The sequence below is a fragment of the Agelaius tricolor genome, unplaced genomic scaffold (assembly GCF_023055355.1).
Source record: "Agelaius tricolor isolate 1412-34295 unplaced genomic scaffold, bAgeTri1.0.p SCAF_13, whole genome shotgun sequence".
Lineage (NCBI taxonomy): Eukaryota > Metazoa > Chordata > Aves > Passeriformes > Icteridae > Agelaius > Agelaius tricolor.
The window spans coordinates 4,384,097-4,408,131 of record NW_027269273.1 but is presented as its reverse complement, the minus strand read 5'-3'; the positions used below and the strand labels follow the sequence as shown (position 1 = coordinate 4,408,131).

At 47.9% G+C, this 24,035-nt stretch overlaps 1 protein-coding gene across 1 annotated transcript; it reads left to right on the top strand.

Annotated features, from left to right (window-relative positions):
• On the top strand, positions 1–22,490 carry OIT3 (oncoprotein induced transcript 3). The gene is made up of 9 exons (XM_071438483.1): positions 1–1,000; positions 4,843–5,217; positions 6,202–6,312; positions 9,061–9,183; positions 11,035–11,157; positions 15,237–15,397; positions 15,899–16,314; positions 19,862–19,961; positions 21,282–22,490. The coding sequence occupies exons 1-9, from the start codon at positions 937–939 to the stop codon at positions 21,468–21,470; spliced, it is 1,662 nt and encodes a 553-aa protein (XP_071294584.1). The 5' UTR covers positions 1–936; the 3' UTR covers positions 21,471–22,490.
• Positions 22,491–24,035: the final 1,545 nt, after the last annotated feature.

Genomic DNA, 24,035 nt, shown 5'->3' with positions numbered 1-24,035 from the left:
CTGATGGAGAGCTCTTGGGGTGGGGTGAGAGGGAAGAACCCTTTCTGGGCTTGCTGTAGTTAAGAACACATTTCAGTGTGCTGCACCTAGAGCTTGTGGCTGTCACCTGTGACTCAGCCCAGTTTGGTTTGAGCTAGTCAGGAGAGGTTCTTAGCTACTCTGTTTTGCATCAAAATTAACTCCATAACATTGGGATTGATTTATTTTTTCAAGACAAGAGATTTGTAAGAGCACTGCAGAAAAGTGTCTTTACTTGCCTTGCTTGATAATCTCACTGCAGTGGTCAGGTTGTGTGACCAGGAATGGCAAAGGCCTCTGTGTAGCCTAGGAACAGCTCATTTCCCTGGGGGACACCAGTCTTTCAGTTTGACTGATGTTCCCATTGTAGCTCTGCTCCAGGCACTCCTCTGCAATCTGTGCTAGGAAGGATCAGTGCTGCTCCTTTGGCCACTATTTCCTGCAGTTAAGGCTCCTCAGCTGGTGTTTTCTGCCTGGAGGCAGCCATGGAGTGGGACTTGTGGAAGGAGCACAGATAACAAGCACCCATCTGTTCTTCTTTTCCATCCCTTCGGGATGTCCGGGTGTCCCTGCTTAGAATTCTTCTCTGGATAAGATAGAGGAGGTGTCACTGCCACTGGGGCAGTCAGGGCAGAAAACAATAGCAGGTCAAGTCCAAAAAACAAGATTGATCAGTGAGTACATCCCTGCTGTCAGTCAGGGGCAGAGCTGCTCTGGGGAGGTCAAGGCTGGAGCTGTAGCCCACGTCCCTTCAGCTTCTTCCTCTGATAAACTTCCAGGAGAGTTGGAATCACACTTGCTCTGCTGGAAGCCTGGAGTCAGAATCTCCACTGAGAGGAAGGCTGCAAGAGCCACAGCCTGTGCAAGGACTTTGAAGCCTCTGTCCCTTGAGTGGTGGCTCTTCCTTGGCTCAGTGGGATGTTCCAGTCCTTGTTTTTCTGTATTTACTTTGTGGTTCAGCTCCAGCCAGTGTCTTCGATGGGTGAGTAAAGAGGCATTGCCTTGTTTCTGTTTGCCATCTCTAAGGTTCACGGTGAGCCTTGGTATTCTTAGGTGAAATTGGAAGGTGGGAGAAATATCCCTTTTGTTTGAAGGTGATGTGAAATTCCTTCCAGTTGGAAAGATCCTTCTGTTCCAGAGTGTGAATTCTCCCATGCTGGGAGAACCTCTATTGCCAGGACACTGTGGGATTTTCCTCTCCCTTTGGAGGACAGACTCTATGAGTAGGCATTTTGCTACCTTTTCACCTGCTTGCTTGTCACAAATCTGAACTGAACTTAGTGCCATAATGTACTGCTGCTCCCTTTATTGCTTAGTTGTGCTGGAGCAGAGACCCCCAGTTACACAATGCACCCAGGATTAATCTCTGCAGCATGGGGCACTCACCAGTGCTTGCTGGAGCCTGATTTGTCACCTGATTTGTCACCCAGTCTAGCTGCTACCATGTCAGAGAACTAATGATAGCATCAAGCTTACAAATGGAAAAGCTTTTCTTTGTAGCTAGTGCTTGTCAGCCTCAATTGCTCTGGCCACACAAGAAGCATTGAGGAGGAAAAGAATTGAGCCAAGAAAAATGAAAAGTAGTGAGCTGGAGACAGTTATTAATCTTGTGCAAACCCCCAAGCTTGTTGTTTGGGGGAGAAGAGGGGAGAGGCTGATCAGTCCCTTCTGTATTTTTGTGGAATTTTTTTTCTTAAAACTCAATTTAATTAATTCAAATGAAAAAACTGTGCTGCCAAAGACTGCTTGGTGTCTACAGGGAGGCTGGTGTGGGGCAGCACTGGCAGTCCAAAGGTGGCCGTGAGGATGTGCAGTGTTCCAAAGAGCACTGTCTGCTTTTTCTGCTTGTTTGCTTCCCCCTCACTCCTGCCAGGAGCTCTCAGGGGAATGAAAGATGTGAGGGAGTGCTACCTCAATTCTCCTGATGTGCCTTCTTCCAGCTCCCTCTGAGCTGCTGCATGTTCATCTCACTAAATGTTGCCTTTAAATTCTCTCCTGGATGTTTAGGAGACAATGTAATCTCCCTAGCTGAGCGTTCCCAGAGTCTGTCTCCAAAGGATATTTCATAATTACATGAAAGCTAATGAGAGTGTTGGTATTTTTAGTGCTGCCCAGCTGGGAAGCTGACAGGGCATTCCTGCTTCACCTCATTTGGCTTTTAACAGCACGAAAACCTTCTCATCTCAGTCAGTGACTCACCCTAAGGCCACACCAAATCCTCTTGTGGAAACTGAGGGAAGCCCAGAGGAAGCTCTGTTCCACCTTTTCCTTTTGGGAGAAGTCAAACCAGCTTTTGGAGGATGGGATTTACAGGGCAGGCAAGCAGAGGTGAAAAGGAGAGCTCAGGAGGGAATGCCTGGTGAATCCCATTAGACATTCCCTGCTGCATTCCCCTCTCTGCTGCTCAGGAGAACCAGGCTGGTTGTGGTGGCAGTGAATCAGCTCCTCTGCATGTCTTTGAATCGTGGCACTGGAGATTCCTCCATAACCCAGATCCATGCTCCTGTGCCAGCTCTGCAGCACTCCTGACTCTGGCAGCTGCTCCTGCTTTTTATGCTGGATTTGAGACCAAGCAAAATGTATCTGTGGCTGAGGAAGGCATGAGAGATGTTAGAATTGTGAGGTATTTTTACAAGGTAGTACATCTGTGGGACAGATATTTACAGAGGACACAGCTAAATAAGAGTGACTTGAAGTCTATTCTCTGAAGCACTTGTAGCTCCCACTTTAAAGTCAGTGAAATAAATCAAAATAATGAACCAGGATCATTTGTGTTTCTAATAGAAAGAGCAGAGTATTCCTCCCTCACCCAAACTCCATCACACTATTGTCAAAACAGCACAGCTTTAGAACTTCAAAAGAAATGTGCTGTGGAAGGTTGAGGCTGTTGCAGTCCAAGATGCATTTTGTCAGAGTGATTGGCTTTATTAGCCTAATTTTAGGAAATGGTAATCAATTTTCCTTACTCGGGGCAGTATTAGCATTCCTTTGCTTAATGGGGAATTGCTTGTCATGGATAAGTTGTGCTTAATCAGGTATTAAATGTAAGGCAAAATGGAACCTCTGGACTTCCAGTGAGGAAGCTGCCAAATGAGGGTTAATTAGGAGGAGATTGAAAATTTAATGAACACTTAAATTCTTCATTTATGTTCTCCCTGTGGTACTCTCATATTTTAATTATTTGCAGAAGGTTCAGAAAGGCCTCTGGAAAGGGACACACTCCTTGAGCCCTGCCAGGAAGTCCATGTGTTGATGTCTTGCCCCCACAAACACTCACTTCACTCACAAGCAGCTGATCTCCTGTGCAGAATAGGAGGGTTTGTGGGCTTGCAAGGAGCAGCTGTGTAGAGGGTTTAATGTGTTGCTCCCCAGAAGGTCCCAACTCAGACCTTCACACCCTCTAGATTGTAAGATAATGATTAAAAAGGTTTGGCAGCTCAGCTGTGAGGGCTGACGCTGGCTGTGGGTGGGTTTTAAAAGAGGCTGCATAACTTGTTTGAGATGTAGGCATCTGGGAGAGTTACCAGTGATTCAGGAGGGGTTTGCAAGTGCTCAGTTAGTCTTGACCAGAGGATTTTTGTCCTAGGCTAGATCCCAGGGTATATTTCCTATGGCAAAATCATTACCTGGACCTCAGATTTGCTTGTATCTTGTTTTTTCCCCGTCAGCTAAACAGCAAGTTGCAGAATGTTTTAAGAGCTCTGGTAATTCACTTGTTCCTCCAAGACCTTTAAGGCAAGCTGTCAGGATTTTCCACAAGGCAATGAGTTTACCTTTTCTCCCCAGGGCTGAGAACAGATCACAATGGTTCTGTTAAGTCAGGGACAGAGGAAGAAAAGCATTTTTGTAATTATCCATTGTTGTAGTGTGTTTTCATACCTTGTAATACTTTGTAATAGTTTGTTTTTGTATCCCAGTATTTTTCCCAAATGGTTTATCCCAGACTGTACCCCTCCCTTTACCTGTGTAATCCCTTTCCTTTGCTGAGATCATCCCCAACTCCCCACCCTGGCTCTCTGTCAATCACTCAGCATCCCATCCCCTCCATCCAGAAGTTTCAGTCCAGGATGTCGAGTGATTGCCCAGAGGCCAGGGGTCAGCCCCCCAAGCCTTGCCCCATACGCTGTCCTAAATGTCCATTCCCCAGCACCCATCCCTTAGGGTCACTTACTGGTCAGTGAAATGTTCTCTACTTTAGGTTTCCACCTCCCTTCAAATGTAACCTTGGCACCTCTCCCGGGGCTCTCAGCAGGAGCCCCCTGAGGTGTAGGTGCTCCTGAAATAAACCTTGGATTAACCCCTGCTAAGAGTCGACCCCTTCATCTTCTGCTGTTGTTCCAGCATCTCCTCTGCTGCAGGTGATCAGCCAGGCTGTCCTTCTGTCCTTCTGTACCCCAGGGATCAGCCTGGCTGCCCTCTGTACCCCAGGGATCAGCCTGGCTGCCCTTTGTACCCCCAGGGATCAGCCTGGCTGCCCTCTGTACCCCCAGGGATCAGTCTGGCTGCCCTCTGTACCTCAGGGATCAGCCTGGCTGCCCTCTGTACCCCCAGGGATCAGCCTGGCTGCCCTCTGTACCCCCAGGGATCAGCCTGGCTGCCCTCTGTACCCCCAGGGATCAGCCTGGCTGCCCTCTGTACCCCCAGGGATCAGCCTGGCTGCCCTCTGTACCCCCAGGACACGGGAGAGTGCCCCCCTCCCCTGTTCACTGTCTCAGGGCTGGCTGGGGTTCCCTCAGTGGCACTCAGAGAGACCAGAACAATCCATCAACACCTCAGTTTGGTATCTACCAGCCTTGTTGATATCTGTGTGTGTGTGTGTCCCAGCCCTGGACCCCTGCTCGGCCTACATCAGCCTGAACGAGCCCTGGAGGAACACGGAGCACCGCATCAACGCCTCTCACGGGCAGCCCACGTGCGACAGCGGCATCGACGGCGAGTGGTACCGCTTCACGGGCATGGCTGGTGACGCCATGCCCACCTTCTGCATCCCCGAGAACCACTGCGGCACGCACGCCCCCCTCTGGATGAACGGCAGCCACCCGCGCCCGGCCGACGGCATCGTGCGGCGCCAGGCCTGCGCCAGCTTCAGCGGCAACTGCTGCCTCTGGAACGCCAGCATCGAGGTCAAGGCCTGCCCGGGGGGGTACTTCGTGTACCACCTCAGCAAGCCCAGCGTCTGCTTCCACGCCTACTGCGGCCGTAAGTCACCGCTCTGAGCCCCCCTTGGTCCTCCCTGAGCCCCCTTGGCTTCTCCAGGTGGTGGCCTGTCATATTGGAATTTAATACCAATATAGCCAGATGGAACGTGCCTGGGCTCGTCTGGCCCTTGCTGCTTGACCAAGGGCAGCAGCTGTGGTGGTTTCACCTCAGAGACACCTTTGGCTAAGCTGGATATTGCAGCTGGGCGCTTGGGACACGTCCAGGCGTGCAGGAGCTCAGGTTTACCTCTGGTGGAGAAGCTTTGAGGCAAGGTGAAGGAAAGGAGTCGGTTCTGATGGAGGGTTTGGATCCAGAGCTTTATTCCTGGCCCACAGGCCTCTGAATGCAGCCACAGCTCCAACAGAACAAAGGAACCCCATGGTTGCCGTGTCTTTTAACCCCGGGGAGAGGGGCAGGGAAGGGGTAGGGATCCCACCAACCAGGTAAGGGGGTGAAGTCTCAGGGGACAAGTGACACCTGGATGGCCCAATGTCCCCAGGGCTGAGGGGCATCTTTTGAACTTTGTCAATCACAGATGCCCTTGCTGGAATGCCAAGATTGACAGACAGCACTCAGCAGGGGGAAAGGGAGGGGAAGGGAGAGGGGATTGGCACACCTGGGGAAAGAACCGGGACAGCTGAGACAGGCTATGGCATCACACTGCAACACTGTCACATTCCAGCCGTTTTACCTGCTTTGTTCCTCTAGCAGGATTTTTCCACAGCTGACCTGGCCTCAGTGGTTTAATGCTCCTGTGGGCCCTGTGGCTTGTCTTGGCACGCTACCAAAGTCAGAATTTGCATCCCTGCCTTGCAGTAATTAAACTTGATTGTTTCTCAGCAGCTTCAGCAGGTCAGCTTTCCCAGTGTGGGCCAGGTCTGGAACTGAGGGGCTGCACACAGGGTGGGAAGCTGAAGGGACAAATCCTGTGCTTTCCTTACATGCTCAGGGCTTTGTGCTGACCTTGTTCTTGTCGTGCCCTAGATTTTTATGACATCTGTGATGTGGTGGATTGCCAGGACTCCTGCCTGGACACCGGTGACTGCACGTGTTCCCCGGGTACAACACTTGGACCTGATGGCCAGACATGCCTTGGTAAGGGTGGAAATAAGCTGTGCCACTTGCTGATGCTTTTCTTCCCTTTGTTTCATTGCTCACATCTCAGTCCCTTGCCTTACAAAGCGCTATAAAAAATGACATATCCGAGAGGACTTTTCCCCTTTGCTGCCTGGAACCAGCCCTATGAGTCTCTGAACAGTTCCAAGATATGACATCCCATGACTGCATCCATTCTGGTACCCTTGGAACTCCATGTTTCTGAGGCTGGATTTGCTTTCTGCATGGTTCAGTAGCAGAATCTCTTTGCAAGATCATGGTGCAGGATTCTGTGGTGTCACTGTGGTAATCAGGAAGTGCTGTGCAGTCTGGCATTAGAGATTTCCTCTCACACGCTCTGTTGAATATCTCTCCTCCAAAAAATGTTTTGCTGGCTGCTGTAGGGCTGCACAACAAACTCCATCATACTTCCTGCCCTTATGGGACATTGTCCAGGGCTTGAGGAGACCCAAAGAACTGTAAGTCCCACCACAGCTACAATGGCTTTAGACAGCATGACAAGAGGGTATTCAGGGAGCTGGCACTTGGCCAGGGGGGAGGTGAGAGCAGAGTGAGGAATGTGGGCTTTGGAGATTTGTGGGGGAATCCCCATGAAGCTCTGAGGAGAGAGAGTGGCTGTGATTGTGTGTGTGGTGCTGGGGGAGAGCACCTGGACTGAGAGGTCAGGAAAATGAGGGGACAAATCAAGGGGCTGGGAAGGGGTGGCTGTTGGAGAGCTGCAGAGCCACACTGATGGATAGGGAGAGGAGGGAGAAAAGGGTGTTGGGGGAGGAGGAATCTCATCTCTCACTTGATTTGGTGGTGAAGCTGAAAGCAGAGTTGGTCCAGGAGGCTGTGTGGCAGGTCAGTCTGCTCCATAGGGGCTACACCAGACAAAGCAGGCATGGGTGGTTTCTTTCTTCACACACCTGATGTCTGTGAGCATCAGGGCAGGCCCCACAGCCATTCCAGTGTGTGGAAGGAGCAGCCTGGTCCTGCTGCAGAGTTACACTTGCTCCCAGTGATTCTGGGAAGGCTTTTGCTTAAGCAGCTCCACTTGTCTGCAGCCAAGTGGTTGACTGAGCTCTCTCAGATAATTAAAAGCATTTATTGGCTGCTTCTGTGCAAGCCTTCCAGTCACAGAAGTGCCCTTGACAAGCACTAGCACTCAGTGAATGTGTGGCAGGCTCAGAGGAGAGGATTTCCTGCAGCAGGGAGGCACACAGGAGTCCTGAGCCTGTCTGTGTGTGCTGCAGCTGCCTTCCTTCCCCCACGAGCAGGATTTCTGCCCTGCTGCTTCTCCTGGAGATCCCCAGGTGGCACAGCACCTCAGCTGGAATGCTCCCACTGCTTCACCTGCCTGCAGCCTCTCTTGTGTGGCTCCATGATCTTTCCAATAACTTTCTGTTGTGCTGAGTAATTGTGCAATCACATCTCTGAGAGCAACTGTGCCCTGCTTATGGAGAAACCAAATAAATCCCTGCTTGTCTTTCCTAAACATACAATGTCCTTTCCCAGCTGCCCCAAAGAGGGGGACTGAAGCTGCTGCAGTGACGCAGCAGAGCAGCTGTGGGTGTCCCATCCCTGGAAGTGTCCAAGGCCAGGCTGGACAGGGCTGGGAGCAACCTGGGATAGTGGCAGGGGATGGAACAAGATGAGCTTTAAGGTCCTTTCCAACCCAGACCATTCTGTGAAGGCTGAGCAGCTCTGTGCTTCTCCTCAGTACATTAGATGCTTTAAATCCCAGAGCAGAGCAGCTGATCCTGAGTTACATTTTCATTTAGGGGTTAAATAAGGTTTTAGACTTCCTGTCACACATCCACCAACTCAGTGCATTGCCTTTGACTTCTTCAAGGCCTGGATCCATGTTCTACTAAGCCATGGTTAAAATCAGCTCAGCACTGTCCCAACCCAGTCTCAAGACAACCAGAAGTGTCCCAGAAGTGCTGCTTGTCACCAGTGGGGAAGAGCAGGGACAGAGATCTGTGTGTGCTGTAGAACTTGGAAGGACCAGTCAGGGAATTTCTGGACCCCTTCTAACAACATCTCCATGCCTTTGCCAGTAGGCCTTTCCCTCTTCACCTTCTGTTTTTAAGCAGCTTTAGATTTATTTTTAGAAGGGAAAGTGTGGAGCCTGCCACGTGTGTGAAAAGCAGTCTGTGGGAGTCTCCTGGACATGTTTCCTGCCTCCCAAAGCAAGGCACCAGCCAAGCCTTTGGCTAAAAATACCCAATTCACATTGCTTGTGGAAGGAGACACCACCAGCAGCTGCCAGCTGTGGGTTCTGGGCATGTGTGGGACCACAGATACCTGAGAGAGCTCATCTCTGACCTGCCTGTTAAAATGGTACTTTGCTTTTTTCTTGGTTTTAAGCTTCTGACACCTAATAAATGCCAGCTTCTAAGCTGTTTTGATGAAACCCCATGTGAACCTTAATTGATAACCTCAGCATCCTGGCCTGCCTAAGAGAAATCATTCATTTTGTGGCTCAGCAAGAGCAATATCTGTTCCTTTCTCTCTGTTTGATTTACTTTTTGCACACAGAGATTAAATCAGGTTGAGGGATTAGAATCTCAGAGAACAAAGAACAAAAAAAAAAAGGGGCAGACAGACACAGAAGCCACTTTAGCTTTTAAAAAGAATTAGGAGGAGTTTCCAGAGCTTTACCAAGAGATTCAAAAGCTACTGTCAGTGTTACTACTTGTAGTGGGATTATTCATTCCATTCCAGAGCTGGTTTTTTTTCCAGATGAAAATGAGTGTGAGCAGAACAACGGGGGCTGCAGCGAGTTCTGCATTAACCTGAAGAATTCCTTCCGCTGCGAGTGCGGGGTCGGGCGCACGCTGGGCAGTGATGGGAAAACCTGTGAAGGTGAGGCTTCAGCTCCCACAGCCTGCTGGAAACTCTGCAAATCATTCCCTTGCAGCACTGGCTGTCTCTTGGCTCCTTGCAAATGGAATTAAATGTCACTGCTATCACCTCTGTGCTTGCCAGAGAGGTTGATACTAAAATACCCTTCTAAGCAAGCAGAGAGAAATCTCCTTGTTGTCCTCGCTGCCTTGTCCGTTTCTGTTAGGATTTGCTTGTGTTTATCTCCATGGGGGAAAGGCAGCAGTGGATCTGGAAGATTGGTGTTCCAGGCAGAACTTGTTGGGATTTGATATCTGGAGATTTTGTGGGGGCAGATTTAGCAGCACTGGGTTTTGGCAGCTCACATTAGGTATGGAGTAATACCATGACATTGGACTAGAGCACGAGGATCACTTTAGCCTCCCAGGATAGAGATTGAGGAGAGGGGGTGCCAATCTGCAGACAGAAGTTAAATTTGGGATTAGGGCATCATTTTGATCTTTGGTGTCTGTGGGTTCTGCTGCTCTCTGCCACTGTTCCTTCACAGTGGTGGCACAGCCAGGTTGAAAACCCTTGATAAATTTAGACTGGTGGCTTAAAGACCAAATTGTGGGTCTGATGTGTGGTCACTAACAATGTACAAACAACCCTGAGCAGAAATAGGCAAACCCAGCAGAAATTGATGAGTGCCTGATGGTTTCTGTGGTGAGCTGTGGAAAAGCACTGTGCCCCCTCACAGCAAAGCTGCTGTGTGCTCTTCACAGACACTGTGGGGCCTCAGACAAGAAAAACAACTACACATGTGCCTCACTTTCCAGAGACCCAAAAGAGCTAAATCTGCTCTCTGAGCTCTGCTGGTACATCCCTCATCCAGGCAGTGACACTTTCCTGGGAAATGCTGCTGTGCAGAGTGCTCCTTAAGTTACTTGTCAAGGTGTGTGGGGGCAAAAATGCTCTGTGGACTCTGTCCCTGCCACATCCAGCTCTGAGCTGCTGGGGCATCACATAAATGAGCTGTGCAATTTTTATTCCCAAGTGCTGCACTCTTCTGACAGGGCTGGAATAGTCTGTTTGGAAACTCATTTGTTTCTGCCATTCCCCAAGTTGCCTTTTAGGGCCTTTGATATATCATTTAATTTCCCTTCTGTACGAAGGATGGTGCCTTTCTTGAGTTTAACACTGCTGCTGGGGATTTTTACAATCTTGTTAGTGAGTTTTATTTCTGAAGATGTATCCTCAGCTTTGTGAGCTGGTAGAGAATGGGATGTGAGGTGTGAGCCACCTCACAGCTTGTTTCTAAAAAGAACAAATTCAGGAGATTCAGTTTGATTACATGAGCTGCTGAGGCTGAGTAGGGTCTAATTTATCTCAAAATTTACATGATGCTTTACCAATTACTTTGACTCATATGGAGTTTGGGCTGTTATTTTCCATGCATTGTATAGAACTGAGTGTGGGATTTCCATTTTTACATTTCAGTGAAATGTAAAAACCATACAGTGATTTCTAATGGCAGGCTCGGGGAGAAATATTTTATATTTATGATTTGCTTATCTCATGTTCTGTTATTTTACTGAGAACAGTAGTACTCATCTAGCATATTCATCCCAAAGGGTTAAAACAATCAAGCAGTTAAGGTTATTTGAAAGAAAAAAAATCGTGATGCTAAAGTACAATTTAAAAAAGGGGTTTACACCTCATTTTCTGGGAGACAAACTGTTGCCTTTAATTATAAAAGTACAATTAAAAAAGGAGTCTCCACCTCATTTTCTGGAAACAAGCTGTTGCCTTTGAGCTGTATTGTTCAGACTGTTGGCTGCTCAGGGGTCTGTTGGGGGCTGCAGGATGTGCTGATTTCCCTTTCTTTCTCAGAAATTGAAGGCTGTCACAATAACAATGGAGGCTGCAGCCATACCTGCATTGAAGTGGAAGGCACCTACCAGTGTGAATGCCCCAGGGGACTTGTTCTGGCAGAAGACAACCACACTTGCCAGGGTAGGTCAACAAAATCTCCCTGGCAGCCTCTGTCCCTCGAGAGAATGTCTGAAGGAACTTTTCTTTTTGTTTTTGCTGTCTTCTCTTAGTCTGTCCTTCCCAGCTGGGTTAATGGAGCTCTGTTACTAATGACAGACCTTCCAAAAGGTGAGAGCCTGAAGATGCTGCTCTTCTCTCCAGGCAGAACAGCCACAGGGCCCAGCTTGAGTGCACCTTGCATCACATTAATTGTAGAACAGTGTTCCCTTATGACTAATACTGCTTGACATTGTGTTTGGAGTTTGTTTTCATGAGCAGGACAGGACTGCTGGGGTACAATCCTTGAGCTTTTATTGCAGCATCAGCCTCATTACATGGTTGAGACAATAGAAAGATGGCAAAAGCTCATGTACAGCCAGCAGCAGCCAAAGATTTCTTTGTTACAGAACATTTTTAAACTTTCTAGCCAATAGCTAATAATAGCTAAAGCTCACAGACAATTGTTCTAGCCAATTACTAAAAGCACATGTACACCTGCTTCACACAGTGCTTACTTTTCTTCTTTCTATTAACAAGACACAATCATTCATTATTAAGCTTAAAACCTTCTACTACCTTGCTAAGCATATTTTCCTGCATTCTTAAGGTCTCTCTTAGCCAAACTAAAACTGAAGCTGTAGTTTAATGTCCTTGCTTGGTATATCAGGGTAACTTTCTCTACTTTCAGCCTTTGCAGCTGCAGCTAGTTCTCTGTTCTTTCTGTTTCTTAGGCCTGCTTTTACAGCTTTCTGGAAATCTTCTTACCTCTGCTATTGCCCACAAACATCTCCTATTATACTGCTCTGTGCACACCCCTGACAAATTTATGCTGTTAGAGCTGACATTTTCCATGCTTCAAACTTCAGACTCTCAGCTAAAGCTGTCCAGTCCTTTTCCAAGAACAGGGTTAAAGAGAGAGGCATGTTTTTTTCCAAGTGTGCCATTCCAGTGAGCATTCCCGTGCCTTGCAGCAGGGCACTAGCTTTGATATTAGGTGCTCCTGCTGCCCCTTGGAAAAGTGCCCAGGATAGCATCCAAAATTTGACTGTTGCTTCTGCTGTGTAGAGGCCAGGGCAGCATTATCCTTGAAGAACTTTCCATCTGAACTTTCCCCAGGGAGGCCTTCATGCTGAGTCACTTGTGCCTATGGCATGCCCATGGAATAAACAAGCTCCCTGGTTTTTTTGCAAAGATTTCTTTTGCAAATACATCCAGGCTACCAGCAGTCTGGTGTTGCCTGGTGTGCTCAGAGAACCTCCTGCAGTCTGATGTGCCACAGAGTGCCCAGACATCAGTGGGAGGGACAGATCAGGGCTTCATGGTGACCAAAGGGGCAGGTATGCCTTAGAGAGGAAGTTGGAATGGTTCTGCTTGATGGATTGTCTGCTTTATAAGCTTTTCAGAAATGCAGGGCTCCCAAGGGTGAGCATTGCCCACTTGGGATTGAGCAGTGGGGGTTTCCAAGAGCTGTGATCACACTCACTGACTGAAGGTCTGGTTGATATCAGACCTTGGGATGCTTTTCAGTCCTGGGCCCCTGAGGCAGCCCCAGCAGGGCTGGAAGTCCTGGATTTCCCAGCCAGGGTTTCTGCTGCTGCTGAGGCTTCTCCTGAGAGCAGCAGCACTGCTGGGAGCCAGGCTGGGATCAGGATACAGCATCTCATAAAGTGAAATTGCCTCTTCTTTTTGCATTCATCAGTTTATGTCCCCATACTGTGGCCTGCAATTCTGAGCAGAAATGGAGCTGTACCACACAATTTTTTGTGACATGTAATCAGGTTTATATTGGTTCAATTAACAGTGCAGGGTAGGCACAGTAGCCTGAAGCAATTGGATCTGCAGCCTCTCCACCCTCCTCTGCACTGTCTCCATGTTCAGAACAAACATTAATAATCTTCCACAGAAATCACAGTCTACAGCTTGCAATTTTTCCATAAAGATACCAGCCAGCAAAATACTTGGAATTTTGCAGATCATCCTAGAATTTTGCAGCCCATCCTATTCCTAAAGAGTAGGGATGAAATGCTCTTCTCCCCCATCCCCTGCCCAAATTTTTGTGCAGGGCTGCAGGGTTTATGTTTGTAGCAGTGGGTCAGGGCTCCCCAGCACCAGAGAGCCTGTTCTGCTGAGCAGCCTGTGCAGGGAGATAACCTCTGCTCCAAGCAGCAGCACTTTGAAAGGCCAAGGAAGGAGCCAGAGGCTGGAATATGGTGCCAATAACAGCAGCAGGCAGAGAAATGAGCACTGGCCTTGCCACAGAAGCTTCCTCCCAGGGGCAGGTGCTCAGAGGCATTGGTGCAAAACAGAGCTTTAAGTGGAAATGAGGAGGCTTTCCCAGTTCTCACAGGTGCTCTGGGAAGTATGGGGTGAAGAACTAAAATGTTTCACTGGCACACATTGGGTGTTTTCTCAAATAGCCATGAGCTGGCTTGAGTCAAGAGGTTTCCTTCCCTTGTTTCTGTGTCCAGGTGGTGGAAGGCACACAGCTCCTGCAGCTCTAAAGCACAGGGAAAATGGAATCTTTTCTTTCTCCCACTTTGTGCCAGTCAAAGACATGTAGAAACAGAGAGATCCTGAACTAAATCAGTCCTGAACTTCAGAGAATTGCAGTTGGGATCCAAATCTCTTGCCCTGAATGTCACCTTTATAAAAGCAGCACATTTTCTTATTTATCAAGGTAGTGCTAGAACAGTGAGTCCTTAAATCCAGATGGAGCCAATCAGTTCTCCAAAGAATGTTCCTCTCTGCATTGTGCTGTGTTCTCCAAGTCCCTTTGTCTGCTCCTGAGCTGTGCCATTTGACATGCTCAGTTATTCCCACTTGCCTTCTGCTGCCAGTGGAGGGAAGGTTAAGGTAATTTTTAGTTCTTTAAGCTTCTGTTCTAACCCAGCAGTGACATTATGGGAACATATTGCTTTGGGCACTCTGCATACATTTTAGCATATCACTTTGAAATTATCATCTTCTAATCAAAAATCCTCCCTGAAGGTACTCAGAGGCTGTTGCAAATACCTGAGCTGGGACAGGGAAATTTTTAAAGGGGGTTGAAATGCCTGTTTTAGCAGTGTGCCTTATTTCAAATATCCAGAATCTTAAATTATATAATTAATGATTGAAATTAAGGGAAGGCAGGTCACAGGAATGTCAAGGATGGGACTGCAATTAATTTTGGCAAGAATCTCTGGACTGGTATATTTGCAAAAAGGTTTTGTCTTGGGGTTTTAAAATATAATAAATGTAAATCCTGCAAAAGGTGTGTTTTTTCTGGCTGAAACCAGAATATATGCCACCAGTATGTTTGTCCTGTCTCCAACTGAACTGAATAATCCTAAGGAATATATGTACAGCAGCTACTTCTTTATTGAAGATTATTCTCTCTTCTTTCCTTTTTTATTTTGTCCAAGGTCTGTTTTCTCCTGCTTCTTATGTAATGAAATTTTAATTTAAAAAATTCACACGGAGGCCTGTATTAAAATTTAAAGGTTGGAAGGAGGTGGAATGAGTGAGCTAATTGGGTTTGTTTGTCAGAGCTGGGTTTATTGCTTATAAAAATATTATTATGGCATTTTGAGGTGCTTCCATTTTAGCTCAATATCTATATGGAATTACTCTGCCTTGTTTCAGCATGTTCTGGGTTTCATGTAAAATCTGATTAAGGGTCTTAAAAAATGGCTTTGCCTGGGGTGTTGTGAATTTGATACCCATATCTGGCAAAGGCTTTTCCCAGGACATCACAGTGCAAGAGATAGCAACCAAATCTGTGCTGAGTGTTAAGTGAAGCTGGAAAGCACAGCTGAGTTTTTGCTGCAAGTGCAGTGATTGTCTTCATTGTTTTCTGTTTTCTGCATTGCTGTGGCTGGGGAATTTGGGCCAGTGGCTGCTCTGGTTTGTGTTGTGTAAGTGGGAATGCAAGTGGGTAGTTAGGTTACTGTGGTAGGATCATAATCATAAATGCTGTCTAGGATTCCCCTTTTATTCCCCCAATTATAACTGGTATAGCCTTTCCCAGCTCACTGGTAGGTTTGTAGCACAGACTCTTATTCTGGGCACTTCTCTTGCAGTTCCAGTGCTGTGCAAGTCCAGCTCTATTGAGGTGAACATCCCAAAGGACCTGGTTGGAGGCCTGGACCTTTCCCTCATCAACACTTCGTGCAAAGGCGTGTCCAATGGCACTCATGTCAACATCCATTTCTCCCTGAAGTCCTGTGGAACTATTGTGGATGTATGTATACCTGCTGCCCAGTCTCTGGCATTTGGGGATTTGGCTGTGGCTCTCTTGGGGAACAAAGTAAGTGATGGTGCAGCTGATTTAGCTGCACCCTCAGAGCTGCCATGCAGCTGCCCTCAGAGTGGATCTGGGTTGGCATTCCACAGTTAGAGAGCTTGTTCCATCCCCCTCCAGCATGGGTGCTGCTTTCTGCTCGCCTCCTGCTTCACAAGGGTAGAAGGAACAAGTGTCCTGTCTGCTAAGACAGATTCTGGTCTCCTGATGATGTTTGAAAGGTTAAACTGGCAGCTGGTCAATGGCTGACCTTAGCAGAGGGGTAGCAGAAGTGTGGTGCATTGCAGCTGCCAGCAGCCCGAGGTCCTCAGTTGGTCTGTGAGGATGAGCAGCATCACTCTGGTTGTGGGCTGTAAATCCACAAGCTGGCCCTTCAGTGGCTGCTCTGAGTGTCAGCCCAGAGAGGGTCTTTCTCAGTGATCTCCCCTTTCTTTGCTGCAGGTGATCAATGACAAAATCATTGCCACCAACCTGGTGACCGGCTTGCCCAAGCAGACCCCGGGGAGCAACGGGGACATCATTGTGCGCACCAGCAAGCTGCTGATCCCGGTGACCTGCGAGTTCCCGCGCCGCTACACCATCTCCGAGGGCTACGTGCCCAACCTCAAGAACTCTCCCTTGGAAATCATGAGCCGCAGCCAGGGCATCTTCCCCTTCACCCTGGAGATCTTCAAGGACAAGGACTTTGATGAGCCCTACAGGGGTGACCTTCCCACCCTCAAGCTAAGGGACTCCCTGTACTTTGGGATTGAGCCCCTGGTGCACGTCAGTGGGCTGGAGACGCTGGTGGAGAGCTGCTTTGCCACTCCCACCTCCAAAATTGATGAGATCCTGAAGTATTACCTGATTCAAGATGGGTGAGTTCACTGTTCCTTCTCTTGCTGGCAATTTAGAGGGAATTGGCAGTGGGGCTGAGTTGTCTGTGTGATGCAGGAAACACTGTCCCACTCTCCACAGCAGCCTGTCTGTCCTGCTCATAGCAATCACCAGCAGCCATCAAGCTGAAACCACCTCTCCCTCTCTCTCTCATTGGGAGAAACAGTGGGAGGCAGTGAAAGAGGTTCCTCTGAGTGCAGCCTTTACAGGATGTATTTCCCTGTCACTAGCCTTGTGGATAATTGAGTTGGCTCCTGTAGAAAAGATTCTCATTCCTGATGCCCTTTCTCTGCCAGCCACAGAGTGCCAAGCCAATGTGCAGAACCCCCATGTGCTGCTGCCAGGCAGCTGCTGCAGCAACTGGAGAAAGTTTCTTAATTTTCTCATAATGGCCTTATTACAGCATGAGCCAGAAGAGCCCATTGCTAGTCCTGGTAGGAGCTGCAGGAGAATCCCTTGCTTTGCTCTCCCTGATGCCTGTCAGTGCAATAATCTTTCAGTTTTGCTGTCATTTTTTAGGTGTTTGAGGTTAGTGATCGTTCCAGGATATGCTAAAAATATTTTTATGCAGATCTGTGGGTTCACTATTGTAGTGGTTTTTGCACCAGAGGTTTGGGGAGCCTTCCTGTGGGCTCAGCTGTGCCTCTTGAGATGATCTCTCTTTTCAGATACTCCTTTGGGTGCTGAAATGACTGTGCCATGCTACAACATTGCTGTGGAGTGTTTGCATCCAGCTGCTTAACCAGAGAGCTCTGAGGAAATATCATAGTTGTGAGGCAGTGTGCTGTCCTCTAGGGAGGGAAATCCAGCCAAAGGAATAGCTAAGACATACCCAAGAGTTGTAGCCTGAGAGTCAAGGGACTGTGCTTGTGTAAATCCTGAATGTTGCCTGCCAGAGCATTTAATGATGACAACAATCATGTCCTCAGCTGCCAGACTAAATCATCCACTGTTACAGCTGCTGCTGGCAAGTCCTGTGTGCTTGTCTTGTAGCAAAAGGGTCCTGCAATGTAAAGTACCCACAAATACTGTTTGCATTTCCTTCTGACAGAGGATTCAGCATTAGCCTGCTCTCCCTCTCTCCTAGGCTGCAGTCCTTCTGTGCCCAACATTTCTGGGCTTTATGAGTAGATCTGTAATGGAAAAATTGATTTTATCAGCTCCCTGGCTTGGCTGTTCCCATGGACCCTTCACAGAGTCAAGGCCTCAAACATTCATTCCTTTCTCCCCATGAGTGAAAATGATGGGATTCAAAACAGCAGCCAAAACCTGAGCTGGATAGAGAAGGGAGAAGGCAGGAAATGTCATCTCTTGAATTCACACCAGCACTGGTTGGAGGATTTATGGCACCAGCAGTCCCTTGGTACCTGCAGAGGGCATTAAAACTTCACTGAAGGGAAAAGTGCTCCACTCTGCAGCCATCACTGCAGGCCCCAGTGATTCTAAATTAAATTAGCTGAATGCACTGCTAAGTTGTGCCTGCTCCACACACTTCTGTAATAACTCAGTTTCCTCCTAGAAATCCAGCCCAAAGGCCCATGGCAATAAAGATGGAATTTTTGTATGGATTTATGTAGGATCAGGCCTGCAAGAGTTAACTGCATCATCCAAAGGGAAACACTGTTTATATTGGAGGGGATATACCTTGGATTGAGGAAGGGGAAAATTCCCTCTGCTGCTCTCTTCCCTGTTAATTCCCTGCCTCTGAGAACAAAGTGGAAGCAAGGCAGTGACCGATGGCACAGCTGATAAACACTGGAGCTCCCTGGGGCATCTGGAGCCAGGTCATGTCACTGCTGAGGTCAGGAGCTGTGCTCAGCAGAGCACAGGGTGGTTAAGGTAGTTCCATTGCAAAGCCCATCTTCTTATGCCTCAGGCTGCCCTGTTTGTTGGTCTATGAGGTGGATATTTCATTGTGCAAGCCTTCCTTTCAGCCTTGCAACCCTGAATAAGAGGCTCAGAGCACAGCTCCCACAGCACTGCCACTCTGCTCCCCAAACCTAAGCACATTATGCACAGGGATAGGGTGGTTTTCCCCATAACCTGACCAGGCCCACCCCTTTTCCATCCATACCTGTCTCTTCTCACCTCTCCAAAGTGGGCAGCAGGGTCTCTGGGGGTTTCCTAGCAGAGTGGGATATGGTCTGGCCCCACAAATGCAGAAGGAGTTGCCCTTGTGACTCATGAGGTTTCTGTGCTGGTTTTATCTACGTATCTCTGACTCCTTTGTGGTGGACTTTCCCTCTCCCTAGCCCCAAACCAGTAGGTTTCCTTCCACCAGTGTGGAGAACCTTTGGAGAGCCTGGGATTTAGGAGTCAGTTTGAGGCAGTGTCCAATAATCATCACAGTTTATATGCTCACAAATGAGAATGTAATTGTGACTTGACTTCATGGCCCTAGAGCTTGGCCACTCACCTATGAAAAGTCTATAACTGTCATTCCTTACAAGCAGATGCCTTGTTTAAAAAGGAGTTTTGACAACACAGAGATTCCCAAAGAGCAGTTCTGCCTTCCCTTCAGTGAAAGCAGAACTGCTCTTTTACAGCTGATCATGTCAAACATCAGCATTGCTGACAATGCCATGCACATTTCTTGTGTAAAGATGGAAGCTGAAGCTTGCTGCAAGAGCAAGGCTTTGAGCTACACCAGTACCTCTTGTCTCTTCCACCACTGCTTTATTGGTTTTTTTAAAATACCTTTCAAAGTCCACATTTTTGGAATGAACTTGCTAGAAAGGATGAGCTGCATTGCAATGCAATTCCACAGCAGCATCGGGGCCTCTCAAGATGCCCAAGGCTTTGCAATAATTATCAGTAATTATTGAGCCACCAGAACTTTTTGTCTGTCAAACTCTAAGTAGGCTGTAATGGTTTATAAATGCATTGCACCTGGAATGTAGCTTGTTATAAAAGCAGCTTATTTTCTTGCAGTTCTGTGACCTCTTTTACAATCATACATTGCTAGTGATGGAAAAACTGAAATTATAAATTTTCGGTGTAGTGAATTTGAGCTGTTTGACCAAATCCAGCAGGAAGAAAAAATGTAAATTATACTAAGCAAAGTAAATCTGGACTTTTGTTTTCATCATCTGTCATATTTTAGTACTGTGGGTGCAGGCTGCTTCATTTTAAGCATAATTTATGTGCATATCTATGTGTATAGAGTGAGAGCATGGCACATTCTGTAGTGTATAAGAGTGCAGGCTGTTGCACAGGGAGGTGAAATGAGGACAGAGTTGCCTGCAGCTCGCTGGCAGTCCCTCTCTGAGGGGACTGGGCCACGTCCTGCCAGCCCTCTGCTGCTGAGCTGTTCCCTGTCTGGAGATGCTATTAGCAATGCTGCTCTTTTCCCCCAGCACTCCCAACTTCTCTCCTGTGGCCAAAGAGGAAGTAGCAGAAATGGTAGCTGAGCCTGAGAGAACCAATCCCTCCTTTTCTTTCTCTGGTTAAGTAGGCTGGAATGTCTTTTCTCTTTCTTTTTTCCATTTCTGGGAAAGCCATTAAAGCCTATCCCTCTGCTCTCCTCAGCTGTGTTTCTGATGATTCTGTGAAGCAGTACACGTCAAAGGACCATCTTGCCAAGCACTTCCAGGTTCCTGTGTTCAAGTTTGTGGGCAAAGACAACAAGGTAAGCTCAAAACTCAACTCTTAGATATTTCATCAGCTCTGATATGACTGAGGAGCCTCAGCACCAAGTTGGAAAAGGGTGAATGGAATGGCTGGCCCAAGGCAGGTGCTGCTGTGCCTGTTCCAGCAGTTGCACCTGACAAAGGTACTTCAGGAGAGATTGTTAAAAACAACTGAAATTAAAATATGAAGGACAGTTTTGAAACATCAAGCCACCACAGGCTAAAATCGTTGTTGCTTCCAGGGTGGTCTTGGTGGCCCCTTGTTTGCTGGGTGAGACAAATGTTCTCAGTCACCAGGCACATTTCACAGTGCCCTGTCTTTAAAACAACACAGTTTTTAGTTTGGGATCTCTTCAGCCTTGTGTCTTCTCTAGCTCTTGTGGGTACAGATGCCAGCACTCCAGACTGAAGGCCACCATGCTGCTTAATTCAATGTGAAACCAGGCTGTCTGTCTGAGGCAGCAGCTCTGTAGTGGGAAGACAGTGGAAGGATAATGCCATTTTCCTAATGCAAATAGCTTTCCTTTCTGTGTTGGAGGAAATAGGATCCTCCAGTCATTGTTATGCTCAGCCAACACTGCCTGCTCCAAAAGGTATAAAGCTGCTGCTCCAACTACTGGAGAGCCCCAGTAGGGTTAAAACAGATGAGATCTTCTAAAATTTAGAAATTTTCCTTGGCTTTCTGATTACCCCTGCTGCCTCCAGCCCGCATCCTCCCATCCTGCACAGTGGATTATGCTTCAAACCTCTGCAAGTCTTTGTGGCTGCTGCTTGCAGGGACCTTGCTTGCTCTCCTGGTCATTTACAGGGCAGGGAGCAGCAATCCTGTCACTGCCTGTGCTGTGCAAGGAGAAAAGGCAGCTGTCTCCTTGCTCTTTGCATTCTCCCTCTCCCCTCAACTTAGCCCCTCATCACCCTGCATTTTCCTCCTTTTCCCCTTGGTTTCCTGGCTTTGTTTTTCCAGCTCACTTGAAATTCTCTTGCCCGTCTCCATCAATCCTTGCGAGGCTTCACGCATTCTTGACACGCAGCTCCTACCAGTCCATGTGAGCTCTTCCAAGCTGATTCCTGCCATTTTCATCCCTCCATCTGGAGGTTCATTTCCCACCTTCTATTCCCTGTCTCCCCACTGTTGCCTCTGAGACCTCAGCCAGGCTCTCTGGAGAAGGCACACGAGGAAACAGACGGAGCGGCCGTTCTGGCTGTGGGCGGCGAGGCTGGACACGGGCCATGTGCCAGGGGCACGCTGTGGCACACAGGCAGCAGTGCCAGTGGTGCCCAGGGCTGTGGCCTGAGCCTGTGCTGTGTCCCCACCTCAGGAGGTGTTCCTGCACTGCCGCATCCTGGTGTGCGGGGCGCTGGACGAGACCTCGCGCTGCGCCCAGGGCTGCCGGAGACGCGTGCGCAGGTCGGCCGGGCAGCGGGAGGAGCAGCAGGACAAGGAACCTGTTCACGTGGCAAACCACCTCCTGACAGGAGGCCCCATCAGGATCGACTTTGAGGACTGACACCCACCCTCTGGAACAGCATCCCTGGCCTTCCTTAGCACTGCCTTCTCTTGTGGTTGTTTGAGAAACCAGCGGTATTTGTTAAAGCCCCGCTTGAACCTCAGGACTCATTTCCTTAACTCTGTGGTGATTATTTGTCAAGTGGTTTGGGCCCGTGAGGCAGCCCTTGGAGTGTGACCCAGACTGCAGAGCAGTTTGGTTTTATCTGCATTTCTCCCCACCAATCCTTTAGCTGAAGGGACCCTGTTTCTTTGCAGGCCGGAAGTGTTACCCAACTTTGCCTTTCCCTACATCCACCTACAGGCCCCAGGACTGTTTGTCCTTGACTAAACAAATGTTATCCAAGCCCTTCTTGCATCAGACAGTACAAATAGTATCATAGCTGAGTGTTTTTGCTGTGAGTGATGCTGAAGATTTCAGGTGACTGTTAATAAAAACATGTATAAAATATATCTCATCATGTGTAAGTTCCTTGGAGCAATGCAATTCTCATTACAGGCAGCTAAAGCTCAGATCTGTCACAGGCACATTTAAATGGGATTTTAAATAGCAAAAGGTATTTAATGAGATTTGATTTTTTTAGTGGCTTTTCATAATTGCATGAAGTTTAATAGTGTTTCCTCCTGTATTTAGTGTATCATTATTCTTCCCCCTCTTCTCCCACCACCAAAAATGCCTTTCCTAAGTGCTGTAGCACCTTGATTGTAAGAGAACCACCATTAAACATCTATAAACATCCCCCTCCCACGCGTGCTGCTGCCAAGTGTTTGTCTGGAAGTTGTGATGCATTGCCCTGGTTAGTGAGGCCATGGTTCCAACAGAGGATTAGAGGAATGCACATTAATTATTCATAGCCATCATTGGTGCTGTGGGCAGTTCTCAGGACAGGGCTGTCCCCAGTCAGCCTGGTGACAGGAGACACGGCAGCATTGTTTGAGTGGCCTTGGCAGGGGACACAGTTACTGGTGATGGTGGTGGCATCGTGGTTGTCAGCAATCTTTCTGGGCTGTCAAGCTCCTTCTGAAGAAAATACAATGGATGTGATCAGCTCAGGCTCCTCTGGGCTTCACTGGGCTGTGTGGTAAAGGATTAGGGTGTGGGGTGGAAGGGAGGAAGCACAGCCAGCAGTGAAGGACACCGTGGGACAGGTGGGAGGATGAGGGGAAGGATCCATCTGCACTGGTGGCAGTGACTCTGCACTGCATCCCCAAGGTTTCCTACAAGAAGCTCCTCAGTGTGCAGCTCTGTCCTGCGTGCTTGGAGGTCTGCTGGAAGCCCCCCAAGCTTCTTCACCTGTGTTCTGCTTTGCTTGGAGCAACCAAATTGCTGCAAAAGCCAAAATTTGCTGCTGCTCTCAAATGGAAGGGGTATCCATTTGAAGGGACCATTTAGAAAGGAGTCACAAATCACCTCAAACATTTCAACCTATTTCACAGATTTATTTGTTCTGGCAAGTGAAATTCCAGTGAGGAATGAACTTTTAATGGCTGAGAGTTTAATAATTTTTTTAATAGCTTCATGGCTGCTTTTCCAATCTTGGAAATACATGTGTGTGTGTATTAAAATAAACAAAAATATTTCTATGATGATAAGTAGGTATAAATGGAAAGATACTCTGTGTGTTATCCAACCATATGTGAAAGAAAAAGAAAGGAAAAAGGCTTCTCCTAGGATTGCTGTTCTGCTGATTCACATCTGCATTAGGACCACAGGGGCAGTTTCCCACTGTCACTTCTTTGTTCAGGCAGCCTCTGCTAAATATATTTGTTTTGATAAAACAAGAGCTGGGAAATGAAATTAATTATCTGGTGCCTTCTGGAGAATCAACTGGTCTTGTTTGTTTATATAGAAGAGATGTAGAGGGAGTGATGGTGGGAGAAGTTCCTTGCCTGGCTTATTTCAGTTATTGTGCACATTATTTGGTTCTTCCTGATGAATTCCTGTGAAGCAGCTTTTCCACTCTGCAGCTGAAAACAGTCCTGCCAATGCACAAAGTCAAGAGGAAGCCACAGGATGAACAAAGCAGAGTCTTTGTGTGCAGAGCAGGGTGGAATTGAGGATGACCCAAGGTTCATGCAGCAACCTGGAGAATGCTGTGATCAGCTGCTTCCATGGCTGCACATCACTGGATAGCCGGAGTGGCACGGAGGGGAAGCAGTTTTTAGTTTGGTTGCAGGTTTCCTGGGTTCATGCTCTGGTTTGCTCCTGCACAGGATTATCTGCTGCTTTGCCAGAGTCACTGACACCACTTGAAGGTTCAAATATTTCCTCGTAGAGCTGCTGGTGTAGGGTTTTTCAGATTAGCACAGTGAAAAATGAACTGATTCAGTGGCTGGACTGCTTGCAGCAGACTCTAGGGTTTGGGATCAATGGTGGTCTGAAAGCAGGGAGAAGTGATGATTTATGTTAGTGACATCTCCAGCACATCAGAGTCTGGGTTCAGAGATTTTGTTCAGAACCCTTTGATTTCTCCAGTGTATGTCATCACCTGACAGCAGTTGCCTGGCTTTAACCTGATATCACTTGAACTGTAAGATAATTGAAGATATTTGCCATGCAGTTGGC